This window comes from Mytilus edulis, chromosome 13 (assembly GCF_963676685.1).
Source record: "Mytilus edulis chromosome 13, xbMytEdul2.2, whole genome shotgun sequence".
Classification (NCBI taxonomy): Eukaryota; Metazoa; Mollusca; class Bivalvia; order Mytilida; family Mytilidae; genus Mytilus; species Mytilus edulis.
Genome location: NC_092356.1, coordinates 46,119,839 through 46,135,108, shown reverse-complemented (window position 1 = coordinate 46,135,108; position 15,270 = coordinate 46,119,839). Strand labels below are relative to the sequence as shown.

Genomic DNA, 15,270 nt, shown 5'->3' with positions numbered 1-15,270 from the left:
CTTCTTGTGAATTTGCAAAAAAAATATCAAAATAAGAACGAATACCTATTATCGGAAAAGAGCAACATGTAGAAATGTACTCTATGCTGATTGGTTGAATTGGTGTTGAAACACATAAATCCAGGACATTGATTTTATATCGTCATCTTTTATTTTTGTATGCATCTTTCTGAAGTGTGGGTTAAGAATATTCCAATTTATTGAACAAATATGAGTTAAATAACTTGTGATTTCGATAGAATTATACACTGATATATTTTTTTTCAGAACGCTAGTAATATAATTTTGTTGTAGTGCGTTATGTAACAAGACACTTTGGACATTAAATAATAGTTGAAGAAATTATTAAACGTGTGACCATTTATTTTTATACCTTCTTTTATGAAGATTGTAGTCCAGATCCTTGTAAAGGAAAGAGGGACGAAAGATACCAAAGGGACAGTCAAACTCATAAATCTAAAACAAACTGACAACGCCATGGCTAAAAATGAAAAAGACAAACAGAAAAACAATAGTACACATGACACAACATAGAAAACTAAAGAATAAACAACACGAACCCCACCAAAAACTAGGGGTGATCTCAGGTGCTCCGGAAGGGTAAGCAGATCCTGCTCCACATGCGGCACCCGTCGTGTTGCTTATGTGATTACAAATCCGGTAAATAGTCTAATTCGGTAGGTCAAATTCATGAAAGGGAAGGGGATTGTAGTTACGACGTGAGGAACATATCCGATATCATTTGTGAAATGGTTATTCCATAACGGTCAACCAACTCGTGATGGCGTCCGTAAAATTTACGAAGGGATGATTTCAACTTCACCATTTGGAACTAATGGACGTGGCGCATGTTACAACGGAAAGACTGATTATTATTGCCAATGTCAGATTGGATATACTGGACGTAATTGTCAAACAGGTACATGTAACAAAAAATCATTTTCTATGCTATTTGTCAAAAATTAGACGGCAAAAAGATTGCGATTTCTCATGTTCATACGGAAAAATGCTTTTAATTGTTTACTAAATCTTTTCAATATCCAGGATCACCATATGTTTAAAACAAATGTAATGTCCGGTAGAATCTAAGAGACAGCAACCCGACGATAGAATAGACAACAGCAGAAGGTCACAAATATGTCTTCAATGCCGCGAGAAATTCCTGCACCCAGAGGCGTTCTTTAGCTGGCCCCTAAAAAAATATATATAATAGTTCAGTGATAGTGGACGTCATACTAAACCCCAAATTTTACACAAGAAACTTAAATTAAAAATGATATAAGACTAACAAAGGCCAGAGGCTCCTGACTTGGGACAGGCGCAAAAATGCGAGGGTGTTAAACATTGTTTTTGAGATCTCAACCCTCCCCTATACCTCTAGCCAATATAGAAAAGTAAACGCATAACAATACGCAGTAAAATTCAGTTCAAGAGAAGTCCGAGTCCGATGTCAGAAGAGGTAACAAAAGAAAAAAAACAAATTGAAGCTTTTTTTTTATATTTGCTGGACTTGAAAACCAACAGCATAAAACAAGGAACAGGAATAATACACATTATAGCTTGGAAATTCAAATAATGAAAGAGGAGTACAGCTAAAATTGCAGTTTACTGTATTAATAAGAACAAACGTTGTTCATGTTTTTGTACATTATTATTATTTACATATGTTAGTTTTCTGGCTTGAATTTTATAACGGTCATCATTTCGAGGCCTTTTATAGCTGACTAAACGGTATGAAATTTGCTAATGTTTGATGTCCGTACGGTGACCTTTAGTTGTTAATTTCGGTGTCATTTGGTCTTTTGTGGTGAGTTGTCTGTGGTGATACATATAAATATATACAGCATACGCAACTCATAGCTAACAACTGAATATTTTGGTGTTATTTTCAGTGTCGACAACACCTGCTGGTAGGTTGAATATAGTCGAATTTATTATTACAAAGATGAGTCTTTTAAGACAGTTTTACTAATACTTAATATATATTACAGTATGACCTCTATCTATTTGTGAGGAATACAATTCTAAACTTTATTTTGGCATGTTTCCATTGAAAATATTGGATAATATGCCTTCTCCTATCCGTGACAGTGTTTGAATAGAACAACGTATAAACAAATTGTTCCCATTCGCTGAAGTGCTTCGACCTATAATTCTTTACTTTTTTTATATATTGTAACTTGGTTGGACATTAGTCTGATTGACACTCATACCACATCCTCTATATTGACTCATAAGTTCAGTAAAACAAAAACCAATAAAATATATATACTAGTACTCATAACTACTACACGTTATTTCAAAGTAAATTGCAATAATACATACGTGTATATTCTGTTTTCCCGGACAATTAATACATTGATCTAGCATGTTATGTTAGCATATTGTCTTTAAAAAACATGCATGTAACAGTCGTTTGTTTTTTTAAATTAAGACTCCTATGTCGTAAAAGAGAGGCAAAACTTGTTTTGTAGTCGTTAACTGGTATACATTTTTACTTGTGTCTTTTTGCATTTATTTTTGTATATTGTGCAGCAACAACACATATATCGGGCTTAGGATCTATGCGTGAGTACATTTGTGATTTGTGAAATTGATGAAATTGATGAAAATATGTGATATATAACTAAATAGGTATTATTAAAAAAAAGGACTAACAAAGACAAAAACCAATTGCAAGATTAAAAATCAGTACTGTCGTTTAAAGGATTCAATATCTTTCTTTTAAGTTCGTCATTTATATTTGTTAAATAAAAACCGTTTTGCAAATGTACCCTGTAGAAACGTATAGAAAGTGAAAGATAAAAGATAAACAACCATGTACACATTCATCCACCAAATTAGTTATATATTGATCAATGGTTAGTTTTTCTGTCTAGTTAATTTTCCCCCGTATCATTGAGTTGCTGCTTCATCGAGGCATACATCATGTGTCTTTTATATACACAAATGTTTTTATATATATATATATATATATCGTATGTTCAAGATTGTCTTTACTAATCGGCTAGTTGATAACCGTCTTTAAGACTCAAAGGCAAAAGGAAAAAACATTTTGCAAAGTTCTTTAATTCTATTTTTAGATATTTTGAGGATATTATTTTCCAATCAGAAAACCACATTTCAATGAGTTTTTACATCTTATATGTTCAAGGTCTGTTATAAAATGTTTTTTGAATTTGTATCATGAGGTCTTGTAAATACCGAAACAAATCGTCGCTGGGCTTCTAAAATGTTGTAAATTACAAATTTTTCAAGAAAAAAATATCTCACAAACAGGCTTTGAAAAGTTTGACAAAATGCATGCTTCCAAAATTTCGTATGTAAACTTGAACATTTTTGTAAATAGCAGTGAAATAAAAACTTTGACGTTTCTGGATTATCCAAGAACTTAAATTATTTTCACAGAAATAAAGAACTGTACAATTATTTTTTTCCCAAAGCCATTCTACAACGATTTACAAGTTTTCTTACAACATTGTGGAAGCAAACTTTACAAACAACTGACATTGGCAGTTTTGTAATATGTCTTATTTCACACATTTTGATTGGTCTAACTGCATGCTATTTTGTAAAACCAAAGATTTCCTCCAGCCCAGATCGTTGGTGTAAAAAAGTATTTTTAGCCAAAAAAGTCATATACGACATTTTAGAAGCCCAGCGACGAAATAGAGGAATACAGTATGTGGGCGGTCATCAGTATGCAGTAAAATTTGTATGATTTATGTAGCAGTTGTGATAATTTTGTCTTATTTAATGTTCGTCTTTTCGAGTATTGAGGACTGTCTATTGTTTTTTTTAAACTTTGATTTTGCTTTTTGTTTATTTCAAATCTTTTTGGCATAATTTTGTCGATCTTCTTTCAAGTGTGGTTTTATTTTAGAAATTTTCTGATTTTTAACCTGTGAACTACAAATAAAATTGTACCTATCTTTACCTGCGTATTAATGTCTTAATAGAATGGTATACAAATAAAGAAACGTATAGGTATTTAATGCCTTATCTTTTTTAGCTATGTTACCGTCAGGTTTGCAGCAAACTGTAAAAGGTAAGCACATACATTGCTGCTAAAGCTTTGCTAAAGCTATGCCAGAAAACTTATCACCTGCTAAAAATATTCTCAGTTTTATTTTTAACTAAGAATTGGATTGAATAATAACATGTACGTACACGTACAGTTACCAAGTTGACAACTAGATATTATTATAGGTAGAAAACCTTTATCTGATAAATGTTGCTAAACAAAAGATGAAAATACACGAATTTACTTTCACCAAAGTTTATCTTTTGGTACTAATAAAAAGAGATCTCCACTGAAAAAGCTCTGCCAGTGACCAAATCTGTAAACAGCAAGTGCATAATCGTTGTATGATAATAATAACAAAATTAAAAAAAATGAAATTTATATTAATATTCAACATCATGTTGTTAACTTCAAAATCATAAAGAGTAAGAAATAAAACACAGTCGAAATACATACTGTCCTTATTTTAGTCATGTAAGAGATGTCTTTCATAAGCTATATTGTATGTCTATTCTCAATCATCAACTTAAATGTGTCTAGATTTAAATGTGTTCATCCATAGTATACTATTTCGTTACAAGATGTAATTGTTAAAATGTGTAATAATCGGATTTTTTGGCAATAAAATGTTATCTACTTTTAACAGAGCATCATTGCAATAAACTTGGCTTACTCATGGATTTGGCTGTAGGGAAAGCTTTACATCAGCAAGGCGCTAAAAGCTGTGGTGGCAATTCAGCAGATGCAGTTCTAATCAAACATTGTCAAGCGCCTTCGTTTTCTAGATGGCGAAGAGGGCTGCAGGTTCACAACAATACATTTACTTCATTCATATTTCAATGTGCTTATATCATAAATACTAGTAATCTTTAATTTCATGTCATCTTTTTAAAAACGGAAATCTTCATTTACACATGTTTCATACAGGTTGTTTCACGGAGGACTGATTAAAAAGAACATGAACACATTCTTATTTCAACTAAGAAGCTAGACAGACGACAGTTAAATGTGTAGCGGATTGTATGGTTATCAAGATACTCATTTATGACACAATTTTAAATATTTGTACCCAAATTTCTATTGTGTTTTTGTTTTATTTGTTAAAATTTTATGATTTATTATCTGACCTTTCACACACTTGTTCACACAGGTCATCAACCATTGTAATCAGCTTAATCAATATACACCTGTAGGTGAATGGGACAGTGTAAGATTTACTAATAATATTGGAGTAATGACATCTTGTCAAAGTGGTGTTATTGAGGTATGTTTACAGTAAATACTATATGCACTAGTTTGATAAATAATTTTATATATTTTGTTGTTTGAAAAATACACGTATTGTAACACTAGGTATGATTTAATGTATTTTATACAATATTTGAGTGATGTTTTTATCTATACAATCAATACGGGCACTTTCACAATGTCAGTTTTGAAATAAACTGTTTGCGCATTACTCTTGGTTTTGTACATGATCCAAGTTGTTGCAGATATTTAGCGTTGGTACATCAAACTTTTTGGAAAGACGTCCTAATCGTGATTTAGTTTGCTTCCAAGTATAAAATAAAATGTAGCAGCCTGTATTAATAATTTGAAATCAAGTCATAAGAAAATATGACTCTAATTGCTATCAATCAGTCTTTTGTGTACACAGATTTATTATTCTATTCATGTGAAAACGATTAAATCCCTGCATAAAAACACAAAATAATATTTGTATTTTCAATAGAAATAGCAGAAAACAGGGGATAAGATATTTGCAATAGAAAATTATCACTCAACAAACAAAAAACAACGGTCTAAACCTGAAAGATAAGTAAACAATCTGCAAGAGAAGAAATAAATCTGAAATGAACTAATTGAGTTGGTCATATGATCAGAGACGAAGTCGGTTCCTGTTCATTTTTCTACATTTGTTTTGTTCATGGCATATCACCAACGTGTCCGCTGAAATCTGATTTTATCAATGAAAACGGACCTAAGTTTGCGGACAAGATTGAATTACAACAGAATCAATACATTGCGATTCAAATATAACACAAATATGTTTTGTTATGAGTGATTAAGTCATTATGATAAATGCAATTGAAAAGATGACTTGGCTACCAACTCAGCAGAAATAACACCCTTCTAAACACTAAAAAGTTAAATCATAAAAGTATATGCCAGAAAGGCTGACAAAAAAGAAGTTTTGACATGAGTGAAATAAAAATATTGAGAGTCCTTGTCACTACTGGTAAAGAGAGCCGTGGTGTAGTAGTTAGTGCATCGGACTACTTACACAAAGGTTCCTGGTTCGATTCCTGTCTGGGATGAAAATTTCAGGAACTGAATTTTCGGCTCTCCCTTGACACCATTTGCGAGTATGGTCTCGAGGAAACGATGATAGTCCGTCGGAAGGGGACGATACATGGCTGACCCGTGTTAAGAGAGAGCCATATCTCTTGCACGTTAAAGACACCCTTGTAGATTTCGAAAAAGAGCAGGCTAATGCCGCTACAAGGCAGCACTCGCACCCGCAAAGTGGAAAGGGATTAAAATAAGTTGCAAAACTTGTTTCCCAATCCACTATAAATAAATATGTTTAAACTAAAATACTGGTAAAACGATGCTGAATACAATGCCAATGTCACAATGAAACATGTGACGTCATGTGTGTTGTCATACAATAAAGCCATTATTATAGCAATTTCTCAACTATAATTTATCGATGTGGTCAACAGAATTTATCATTACAATGAACTCAAATTATCCCGATAACCAGAGAAAAACTTATACAATGGATCGCTTTTCTTTAAAATCTCAGACGAGTAGATGAATATTGTTTATCTAGAAATGTAAAACTGCCTTTAAAAAAACATGTGTACTTATAATGCATGTTGTTTTTAAATTGGTTGTATCATAAGGTCAATTTACGGAAATATTTGATGAGAAACACAGGTCGTTTTTTTTAACCGACAATTTGTTTTGGTTTGTTCTTGTTGGTGTTTTTTTTAGAAACTTGTGCTTACCAAACAAAAACTACATTAAACGTCTACTTCCTCCTCTAAATTATACCTGTGATAATGAACTGTCAATTCCGGATTTTGTGCTCTTCAACCAGGTTGGAACGATATAACCGATTATGTAATCAACGCGCTGAAACATGGGTTACACTAAAAAACGGTGATTTGTTTCATGCAAATTTGTTAATATAATTACTAGAACACACCCGTGATATCGCGAGTCCGTTACTGAATTAAAGTATATAACTATGCGCAAGCCTTATTTTAATATTAGTATTGTCATCTGATAAAGTCATGCCGATTATAAGATACACAGTTTTATCTGCTTTCAAATCTTTCTGTTTGAACCCGTCGAACTGGAACTTATCAATTATTGGTAATATTAATTATTTGGAAAACAAAAGGTCCTGGAATGGAGTATTTTTTAATCAACAGCATTGTTGTATATTAGTTATAAATAAAGTTGAATTCTTTGATTCACTGTTTTACGTAATTGAAAACTGTACCTATACGCCTTATTTTAAGTCCAGATTCTTAGTATTAGTATTGTTATCTTAGAAAGTCTTACTGATTAAATGATTAAATTTAGTAGTGTCAACCCTGTGATTATGACCCGTGTATATAGCATATTAATCCTAAATACACCGTTTGGTGGTGCGCCTGTCAGATGCGGAACGTACAGATAAGGTAATAGGTAACAGGTGAATATACTATTGTTATCGGTATCGGACTCGACCCGGAACTTCTTAATTATTGGCAATATTAATTACGTGGAACACAAAAGGGCCTGGAGTGGTGTAATTTTTAATCTACACCTTTGTACTATATTAGTTATATATAAAGTTGAATTCTTTGATTCGTCGTTTTTTCGTGATGACGACTGACAAATTGGACCTCGTAATTTTAGTATTATAGATGTTTATTTTTCATATGATTCTATCTTGCAGATGATATCGCAGTCATGTGGTAGCCCGTTGAACCTCCATAATATTACATCTCCAACATTCGATTCAATATATACAATTCATTGGACGTAGTACATTGCATTGTCAACAACTTTAAAAAGATATATGAATAAATGTTTTTAATTCAGTTGTCTTAAATCTATATTTTGATGTGCAAGTTTATAAAAAAGAAGTTAGTGTTGTGTATGTATTCATGGTTGATATTGTTGTTCTTTTTTATTGTTTAAGCTTAAGTTGTAAGAGACAATAACAATCAAAACCAAGGAGTAAATTTATGAACCCTTAGCTGTGCTAATCCATGCAAAAAAGGAGCATACCCTTAAAGGTATTCTGGTCAACTAACGGTGGAGGATACCTTGCAATTTATGAACAATGTATGCAATAGCTAACGATAAAGACTACTGTGACTTTGAGATGAATATTTTATGTAGATATTGTCTTGTGCGTTTATTGTTTGTGTCGCTAAAAACTAAGGGCGCACGTGGCCGTTAATGAAATAAACAACGTCATCATAGAACAAAACAGCGATACACAGATTATCGTTGATCACCTCAAGTCGATTGCTTGTCACACTTTCGCTGTACCTGCTCAATCGAGAGAATCAATATCGTTGATATAATCAACGGTAATCTATAATAATGAAATGTTTGTCCACCTGATGATAGAGAGCATGGGTCTATTACAATTAATACAAAGAAAGATTTAAAATCTAAAATGCTATTAGCGCAGATTAGATAATCCAATGTTTGCGATTTCAGACTACACTAGTTGTGAAAATGATTATGATGAAAAGTTGGGTGTGCATGACTATCGAGCAGGAATCGTCTGATCAAGATACATGTCAATTTGATGTTCTGACTGTAAAAGCTAGGTCCACAATAGTTATCTTTTTAATTTAAAGTAAGGACAACACGTCTTTCTCAAGTAGATCACTTGCCCTCTATTTCCTATTCACTTTAAGTATAAAGGCAACTTTAACATTTGGTCTATTAGTTACATAAAGTGATAAATAATAGCTCAAAACAATATAGCACATGCACTCGTGTTCATTCAACTTGATAGGTGTTTGGTTTTACATTATGCAATATACAATTATACCAATGCTAAAAGTAACAAGTTTTTGTCATGAATTTGATGTATATGTTAGTCTCTAGATTTCACTTTGTTTTTGTATTGGTGTATCCTCGTTAGCTATGACATTTTTAACAGTATAATAACATTACGCGTTATACAGAAATAAAACATAATAAGGGGGGAGGGGGTATACATCTATATATCCAAAGGTCATTAAGAGTATTAAGTATTAAATGGCAAAATCTAAACCTTAAATACAATTAACAAATGGAAAACAGCGATAATCCTAACTCGATAAAGGCATTTTCTTATGAAAAAAATGTGAATTAAACCGGATCTCACATGTATGGCAGTTGCATTGAATTCCATTATCTTGACAAAAAGGTATGAGTAAAACGAACACACATGATAGATAAAAAAGTTAAAAAAAAATTGGTACAGCAGTCAATATTGTCATATGATTTTAATCAGTATGAATCATATACCTGATTTAAACAATGAAACACAAAATGACATATCGATAGACGAGCTATTGAAACATTCTTGCAATATCCTCAATTCCTAAATAAACTAAACATCCATCGGTAGTGGTAGTAAATAAAACACTTCAAATATCGTGCGTCCCTAACAAATTTCTGCATTCGTCCGGGATGCTCCAATTAAAATACTTTAATATCAGATATTTATAAATACGACAAAACGATAAGAGCATTTTGAACGTAATAGACCTCCAAATCATCCAAGGCCAAATTAAATATCGTAAAATAATACGGTCATCAAGACGGAGCCTTGGCTCACACCGAACAGAAAGAGCACTACGATGACTAGTGTACCATCATTCAAACGTGACAACCAACGGTCTAATATATATAAAATACATGAAACGAAAGACATGTATGAACAACATCCACAAACAATAACTACTGAACATCAGATTTCTGACATAGGACAGGTGCAAATAAATGCAGCAGGTTTAAAAGTTTTTATAGGTACTAATCTTCCAACAAATCTAAATCAGTAGTGTAACATAGAAAGACACATATCAATTGAAATGGCTTAACTCAATTAAAAGATATAAAAGCAAGTGAACATACACTGAACGAATAAATTTGATCTATGCCACAATGTTTAGGAAGCTGGCTTGTCATGTTTTGGATTTTTTGTCAGATTTTCAGAATCCTCTGGTTTTATCCATTTGAATGCCTTGAAAAAATTTGCCCGTTGACCCCCATTTTTCTTTTTGAAATTCTTTTACATGTATAATGATAAGCCATCTGTAAAAGTCTTATAAAATTTTAATTACTTTTTAACAGTTTTTGAGAACTTTAACTTGTCAATGATAAAGCTATGAAAAGTCAAGAGAGAATATTTTCCCGCCAAAATTTCAATGGTTCATATCTCGAAAACAAGCACGGTGACCTATATATTTTTTTTTTGCTCTTTGGATTCCTTTATTAATTCGTTATCAATATAAACTAGTGTTTTGAAAAGTTAATTACTTTGAAACTGAGAAGCGAACTCCCTTAAAAGAAAATCAATACATAAGGGGTAGACGATATAAACAATTTAAGAAAAACATCCATAACCTTGACCACAATGCCGTCAAATAATATAATGTACTCAGGTAATTGAAAATAATGTTGCTGTAAGGTATACAGTTTAAATGGAGAACAAAAAATAGTTTTTAAATCTAATTATTAACTACAATTATAGAAAGTGGGAAAAACCCTCAAACAAAAACCAGTTAACCTTGAACAAGGCTAAAACATTACATCACTTTTGATATTTGAATAAAAACACTATTTGGAACATTGTATAGATGAATGTCGGACTATTCACCCTTACAATGCAACACACGTGGTCATGCATCGTAATAGTGTTATTAAATATATTCTGTGCCATGTGTATATGTCATTCTTATCTATCTAATTCAGTCCAAAGTGTGATCTGCAAGGCCAAGACAATGGTAAGATCACGCTTAAATAATTTTTCAAAATAATATAAATGCTTATTTATGAATTGAGTTAGCAGTAGTATACCGCTGTTCGAAATTCATCAATCGATTGAGAAAAAAATATTTCAATTTGCAATTCTAACAAGAACACATATCTTCAAAGGGTCTCTAGAAAAACTTTAACTTTATTTTAGTAAACAGAATTTGTGACTCTATAACCTTATACTATGCTCTAGAATAAAGATAACGAAGGAAACTCACCATCAAAGACCAAATGACGCAGAATATAAGAACATATAAGGCGCATTCGCAAGCAATTTATAGTAACAGGATGTTTATCGCCGTCATGTGGTTGATTGATTGATAAATATATCATAGAAGGGGGTATTTGCTTCAATTGAAATTTCTTTAATTAATTGATGCCTTATTGATAAAGGTGATATTCGTCCACAATTAAATATAAAACATGACATTTATCTATATAACTAGATTATTAGTTAATGTTTTACCTTAAAATCTACCTGCACTATATATCTTACGTCGTTTATCATTTATATTTAGGAAAGGCTCTCTTATCACTGGCTTGCACAGGGAGTTATGGCTGCAGTTTGTATCGTTCAATTAACTGTGTCAGACGTTCCCTCTAAGACAACATGTGATTTCTATCCAATACATGGAGTAATACAGAACTCGTATTACGAAAGCTATTTCAATCAACCTCCAAATAATGGCCATGGAACCAATATATTTGGTAAAAGATCATTTATTTATGTACGCAACTGCCAATATACAGGAAGTTACAAAAACTATGGCGGTAAACATTTGATTCTGGTTTTCTGTCCAGTAAGTAAATTTCTTAGTTTTCTGTGTGATATACTTTTCACAACGAGCAACACAATTTTGTGTTTACAAATATCTAGTAATCACCAATAAGTATACCCCCATTGAGTAACATTTTTCCATTTTGTACGTAAATCCGCGTAACAACTCACCTTAGTTTTAAAATAAGAAGAACCTCAATGTTCAAATATATAAATTATACTCCCTATTTCCTCCTCCATAGATTTTCAATTAATTTCATATATGCATATCGAATGGTAGTAATTGAACATAAACGGTACCGAGTGTACTGTTCCAGATGTACAGTTTGCAAATACTTGTCAACTAACCCACAGAGGCCAACGGACGCTGATTTAAACAATTATATGCAACAGTAAGACCTTCACCAATGGGGAAAACCCATACCGTATATATAGTTATTAAAGGCTCTGGCGGAACAAACTATCAAACTATTCGAAATGAAAATCATAGTCCATAATTATGTCTTTACAATTAACGGAAAACAGATATAAGATTAGATAAGATAAGATAAGATTAATTTCATCAAAGTATCACCATCCATTACAGTATCTATATATATACACACACACACATAAAGTCATAAGAACCTAACATTTAGTAAAAGGAAAGAGAGTGAACAATTACAATCATTAAATAGAATGTAACAAATAATCCCTTCTATCTATGTATTTGTTTGCCTTTTTTATTTTTATATATCTGCATAAGTTAAAAACAAGTTTCAAACGTATCAGATTAAGTAAAGAAAAGTATTTCAAAAGTCTAAGACGTCTTTTACGGAAATAAACATAGGCTACCAGTGGTTTACTACGATAGAATAATATGTGTTTATAAGGTTTCAGATCACAGCTCAACTGAATTGGAATCTTCATTTGTTTATAGGTTTTTCAAATTCAAGGTCGAATATGGGTAGATATTACCAGCGGACATTGTGCACCACAAGATTGTTGTCGTAAGTAGGATCTGAACACGTGATATTTTAAAAATGTTCAGCTCTGGTTGAAACCCATATCGCATAATCAGCTAAGACACTGAAATCACAAATGTAAAACAAATCAAATGAGAAAACTAACGGTCTTATTCATGTAAAAAATAATGAATGAAATCAAATTTGATTTACAGTAACAAACGATAACCATGGAATAACAGGCTTCTGATTTCGACATGCACATACAGAATGTAGTGGGATTAAAGTTGTTGAAGGTGCACCAAACCTGGGACAGTGGTGTTATCGTACATCATTCGAACAAGCTATGAATATAAGTTGAATTATTTGCATAAAAAAACATGAAAGAGGTTTCAAATTGTTAAGAACAAATGAAGCTGCAAGTAGCCGCCATCAGGAAATCGTAGAATCAGATGATCTTATTTGTACAAATTTGTATTCATATAATCTATGATATACACAAATATCGTCCCTGCGTACTATATGATTAAATCAAAATTTAAATTTGGGTAAGTGTAAAAGATCGGGTCACATAAAACATATGTGTAAGAATATTTTCGTTAATCATATACGAATAAGGAAAACTATATATTTTGAATGTTTCTGTATTGGAATACTGTCTGGTACACAATATGTGATATCTAGGAACATAGCAACACAAAGAAAAGTCTTTTAACTTTGGAAGTTATACAAATCCAATTACTGCCGCATAAAATTTTTGAAAGGTTTTCATACTTTTTAAAACATCATTTTTTTTTCGTTGGCTTTATGTGTCAATGGATGTGGGATGCAACATAAACTTTCTTGCATCCCGACATTTAACACTGGATTTATTTTAATTAATTGTATGACAACCTATATCTTGATATACTAATATTTGTGTTCACCATTTTAAACATTGGAATAATATATTTATTTTCTTTTACCATGTTTACAGTTGTGAATCGTAAGTAGATATTTGTATAAACGTAATATATAAACAAACATATTCTAAAAACATATATAATGTTTCAACATTAACACAAATTCTTAAATCAAAGATGTATGAATTTTTTTTTTTTTTTTTTAAATAAATAATATCATCGTGAAATGAAAGAATTCACATTATATGTATAAGTTATATAAATACTTAGTGTATATAACATTGGTTTAAAATTATGAAAAAGCTGAAAATGACATTCTATTTATTTTAACTTAGTTTATGTTATAGAATAAAACAATAATGAAAAGTAGGAGTATTATTTATTTTTCAATTTTTCTTTGTAACAGACTGCACAAGCAATCCTTGCAAGCAAGGATTGTGTTCAAATAATGCTAATGGCTATACGTGTACATGTGATGCAGGATATACTGGAATTAATTGTGATATACATCTATGTAAGTAACAGTTAGACCCGATAACAAAAAAGTAGTGAGCATACGATTTTGTCAGATATAAACGAATAAAAGTTTCTGTTAAAATGACCTTCTGTCAGTGTTGGTAGGAGACATCTCAGAATATGTTCAGAACTCTTACATCGTGCGTAGAAAATATAACTGTTTTATATGTATTGCTGAGCGTTCTTTTGTAGTACTTGGTATTCGAATAGTCATGTGTGCATATATAAAGAATAAAATTTTACTCTTAAAAAGACAAGAATCTGTCAAACATATATTTCGGAAAATTATTTTATATGGCGAGTGAAATTATATGGGGGTGTACAATGCCTAGTAACATGTTTGTGACATTTACCAAGTTTATTTATATTAGTGTAAGAAACTTCCTCATATTGTTGTCTTGGTGTACACACAATTCATTGTCACCATATTATGCTTATACTGTTTATATCTCTCAACTTGTTCGATTCGCTCGTGCATGTAACAATATAAATGAACAACAATGCATTTTATACGTTCGAGTATTTTACATCCAATCTTTTATGGTAATATTCTTTACAAAACACCAAAATGTCGGCATTCACCTCATTAGCTAAGCAAACTTTTAACAAACTTATCCAGAAGGGACTTATAGTTACTAGACTGGTGTTATGTCATTTCAGAAGACAAATTGTGGTATCAATATTGATGCACTCATTGAGTCCTTGCATCGGAAATAGGAAACACATTTATTATAAACCCAGTTGTTGGTATGATACGGGTCATGTTCTTCTCATATATTTTTCGATGATATGATACTAAACCGGTATCAGAAAGGAAAAGTATGAGTATTATTTATTTTTCAATTTTTCTTTTTAACAGACTGCACAAGCAATCCTTGCATGAAAGGATTATGTTCAAATAATGCTAATGGCTATACGTGTAAATGTGATACAGGATATACTGGAATTAATTGTGATATACATCTATGTAAGTAACAGTTAGACCCGATAAAAAAAATGAAGTGAGCATACGATTTTGTCAGATATAAACGAATAAAAGTTTCTGTTAAAATGACCTTCTGT

General features: G+C 31.6%; 1 protein-coding gene and 1 long non-coding RNA gene across 2 annotated transcripts; both read left to right on the top strand.

The window, feature by feature from the left end:
- Positions 1–807: 807 nt before the first annotated feature.
- LOC139501841 (uncharacterized) lies at positions 808–8,094 on the top strand. The gene is made up of 7 exons (XM_071291064.1): positions 808–919; positions 1,893–1,910; positions 2,536–2,568; positions 4,013–4,048; positions 4,671–4,828; positions 5,175–5,288; positions 7,980–8,094. Exons 1-7 carry the CDS (start codon positions 808–810, stop codon positions 8,067–8,069), a joined length of 561 nt encoding a protein of 186 aa, XP_071147165.1. The 3' UTR covers positions 8,070–8,094.
- Positions 8,095–10,889: 2,795 nt separating this feature from the next.
- LOC139502310 (uncharacterized) lies at positions 10,890–12,870 on the top strand. The gene is made up of 3 exons (XR_011658785.1): positions 10,890–11,037; positions 11,587–11,868; positions 12,766–12,870. It is a non-coding gene; the product is annotated as an uncharacterized lncRNA (long non-coding RNA).
- The last annotated feature ends 2,400 nt before the right edge of the window (positions 12,871–15,270 follow it).

What these genes read in the sequence shown, in the direction of transcription:
- LOC139501841 (XM_071291064.1), top strand. Translation starts at nt 808, where the DNA reads ATGATTTCAACTTCACCATTTGGAACTAATGGACGTGGCGCATGTTAC. An exon ending in TTTGCAGCAAACTGTAAAAG is followed by an intron (nt 4,049 to 4,670) that starts GTAAGCACATAC and finishes TACTTTTAACAG; the next exon opens with AGCATCATTGCAATAAACTT. An exon ending in GATGGCGAAGAGGGCTGCAG is followed by an intron (nt 4,829 to 5,174) that starts GTTCACAACAAT and finishes TTGTTCACACAG; the next exon opens with GTCATCAACCATTGTAATCA.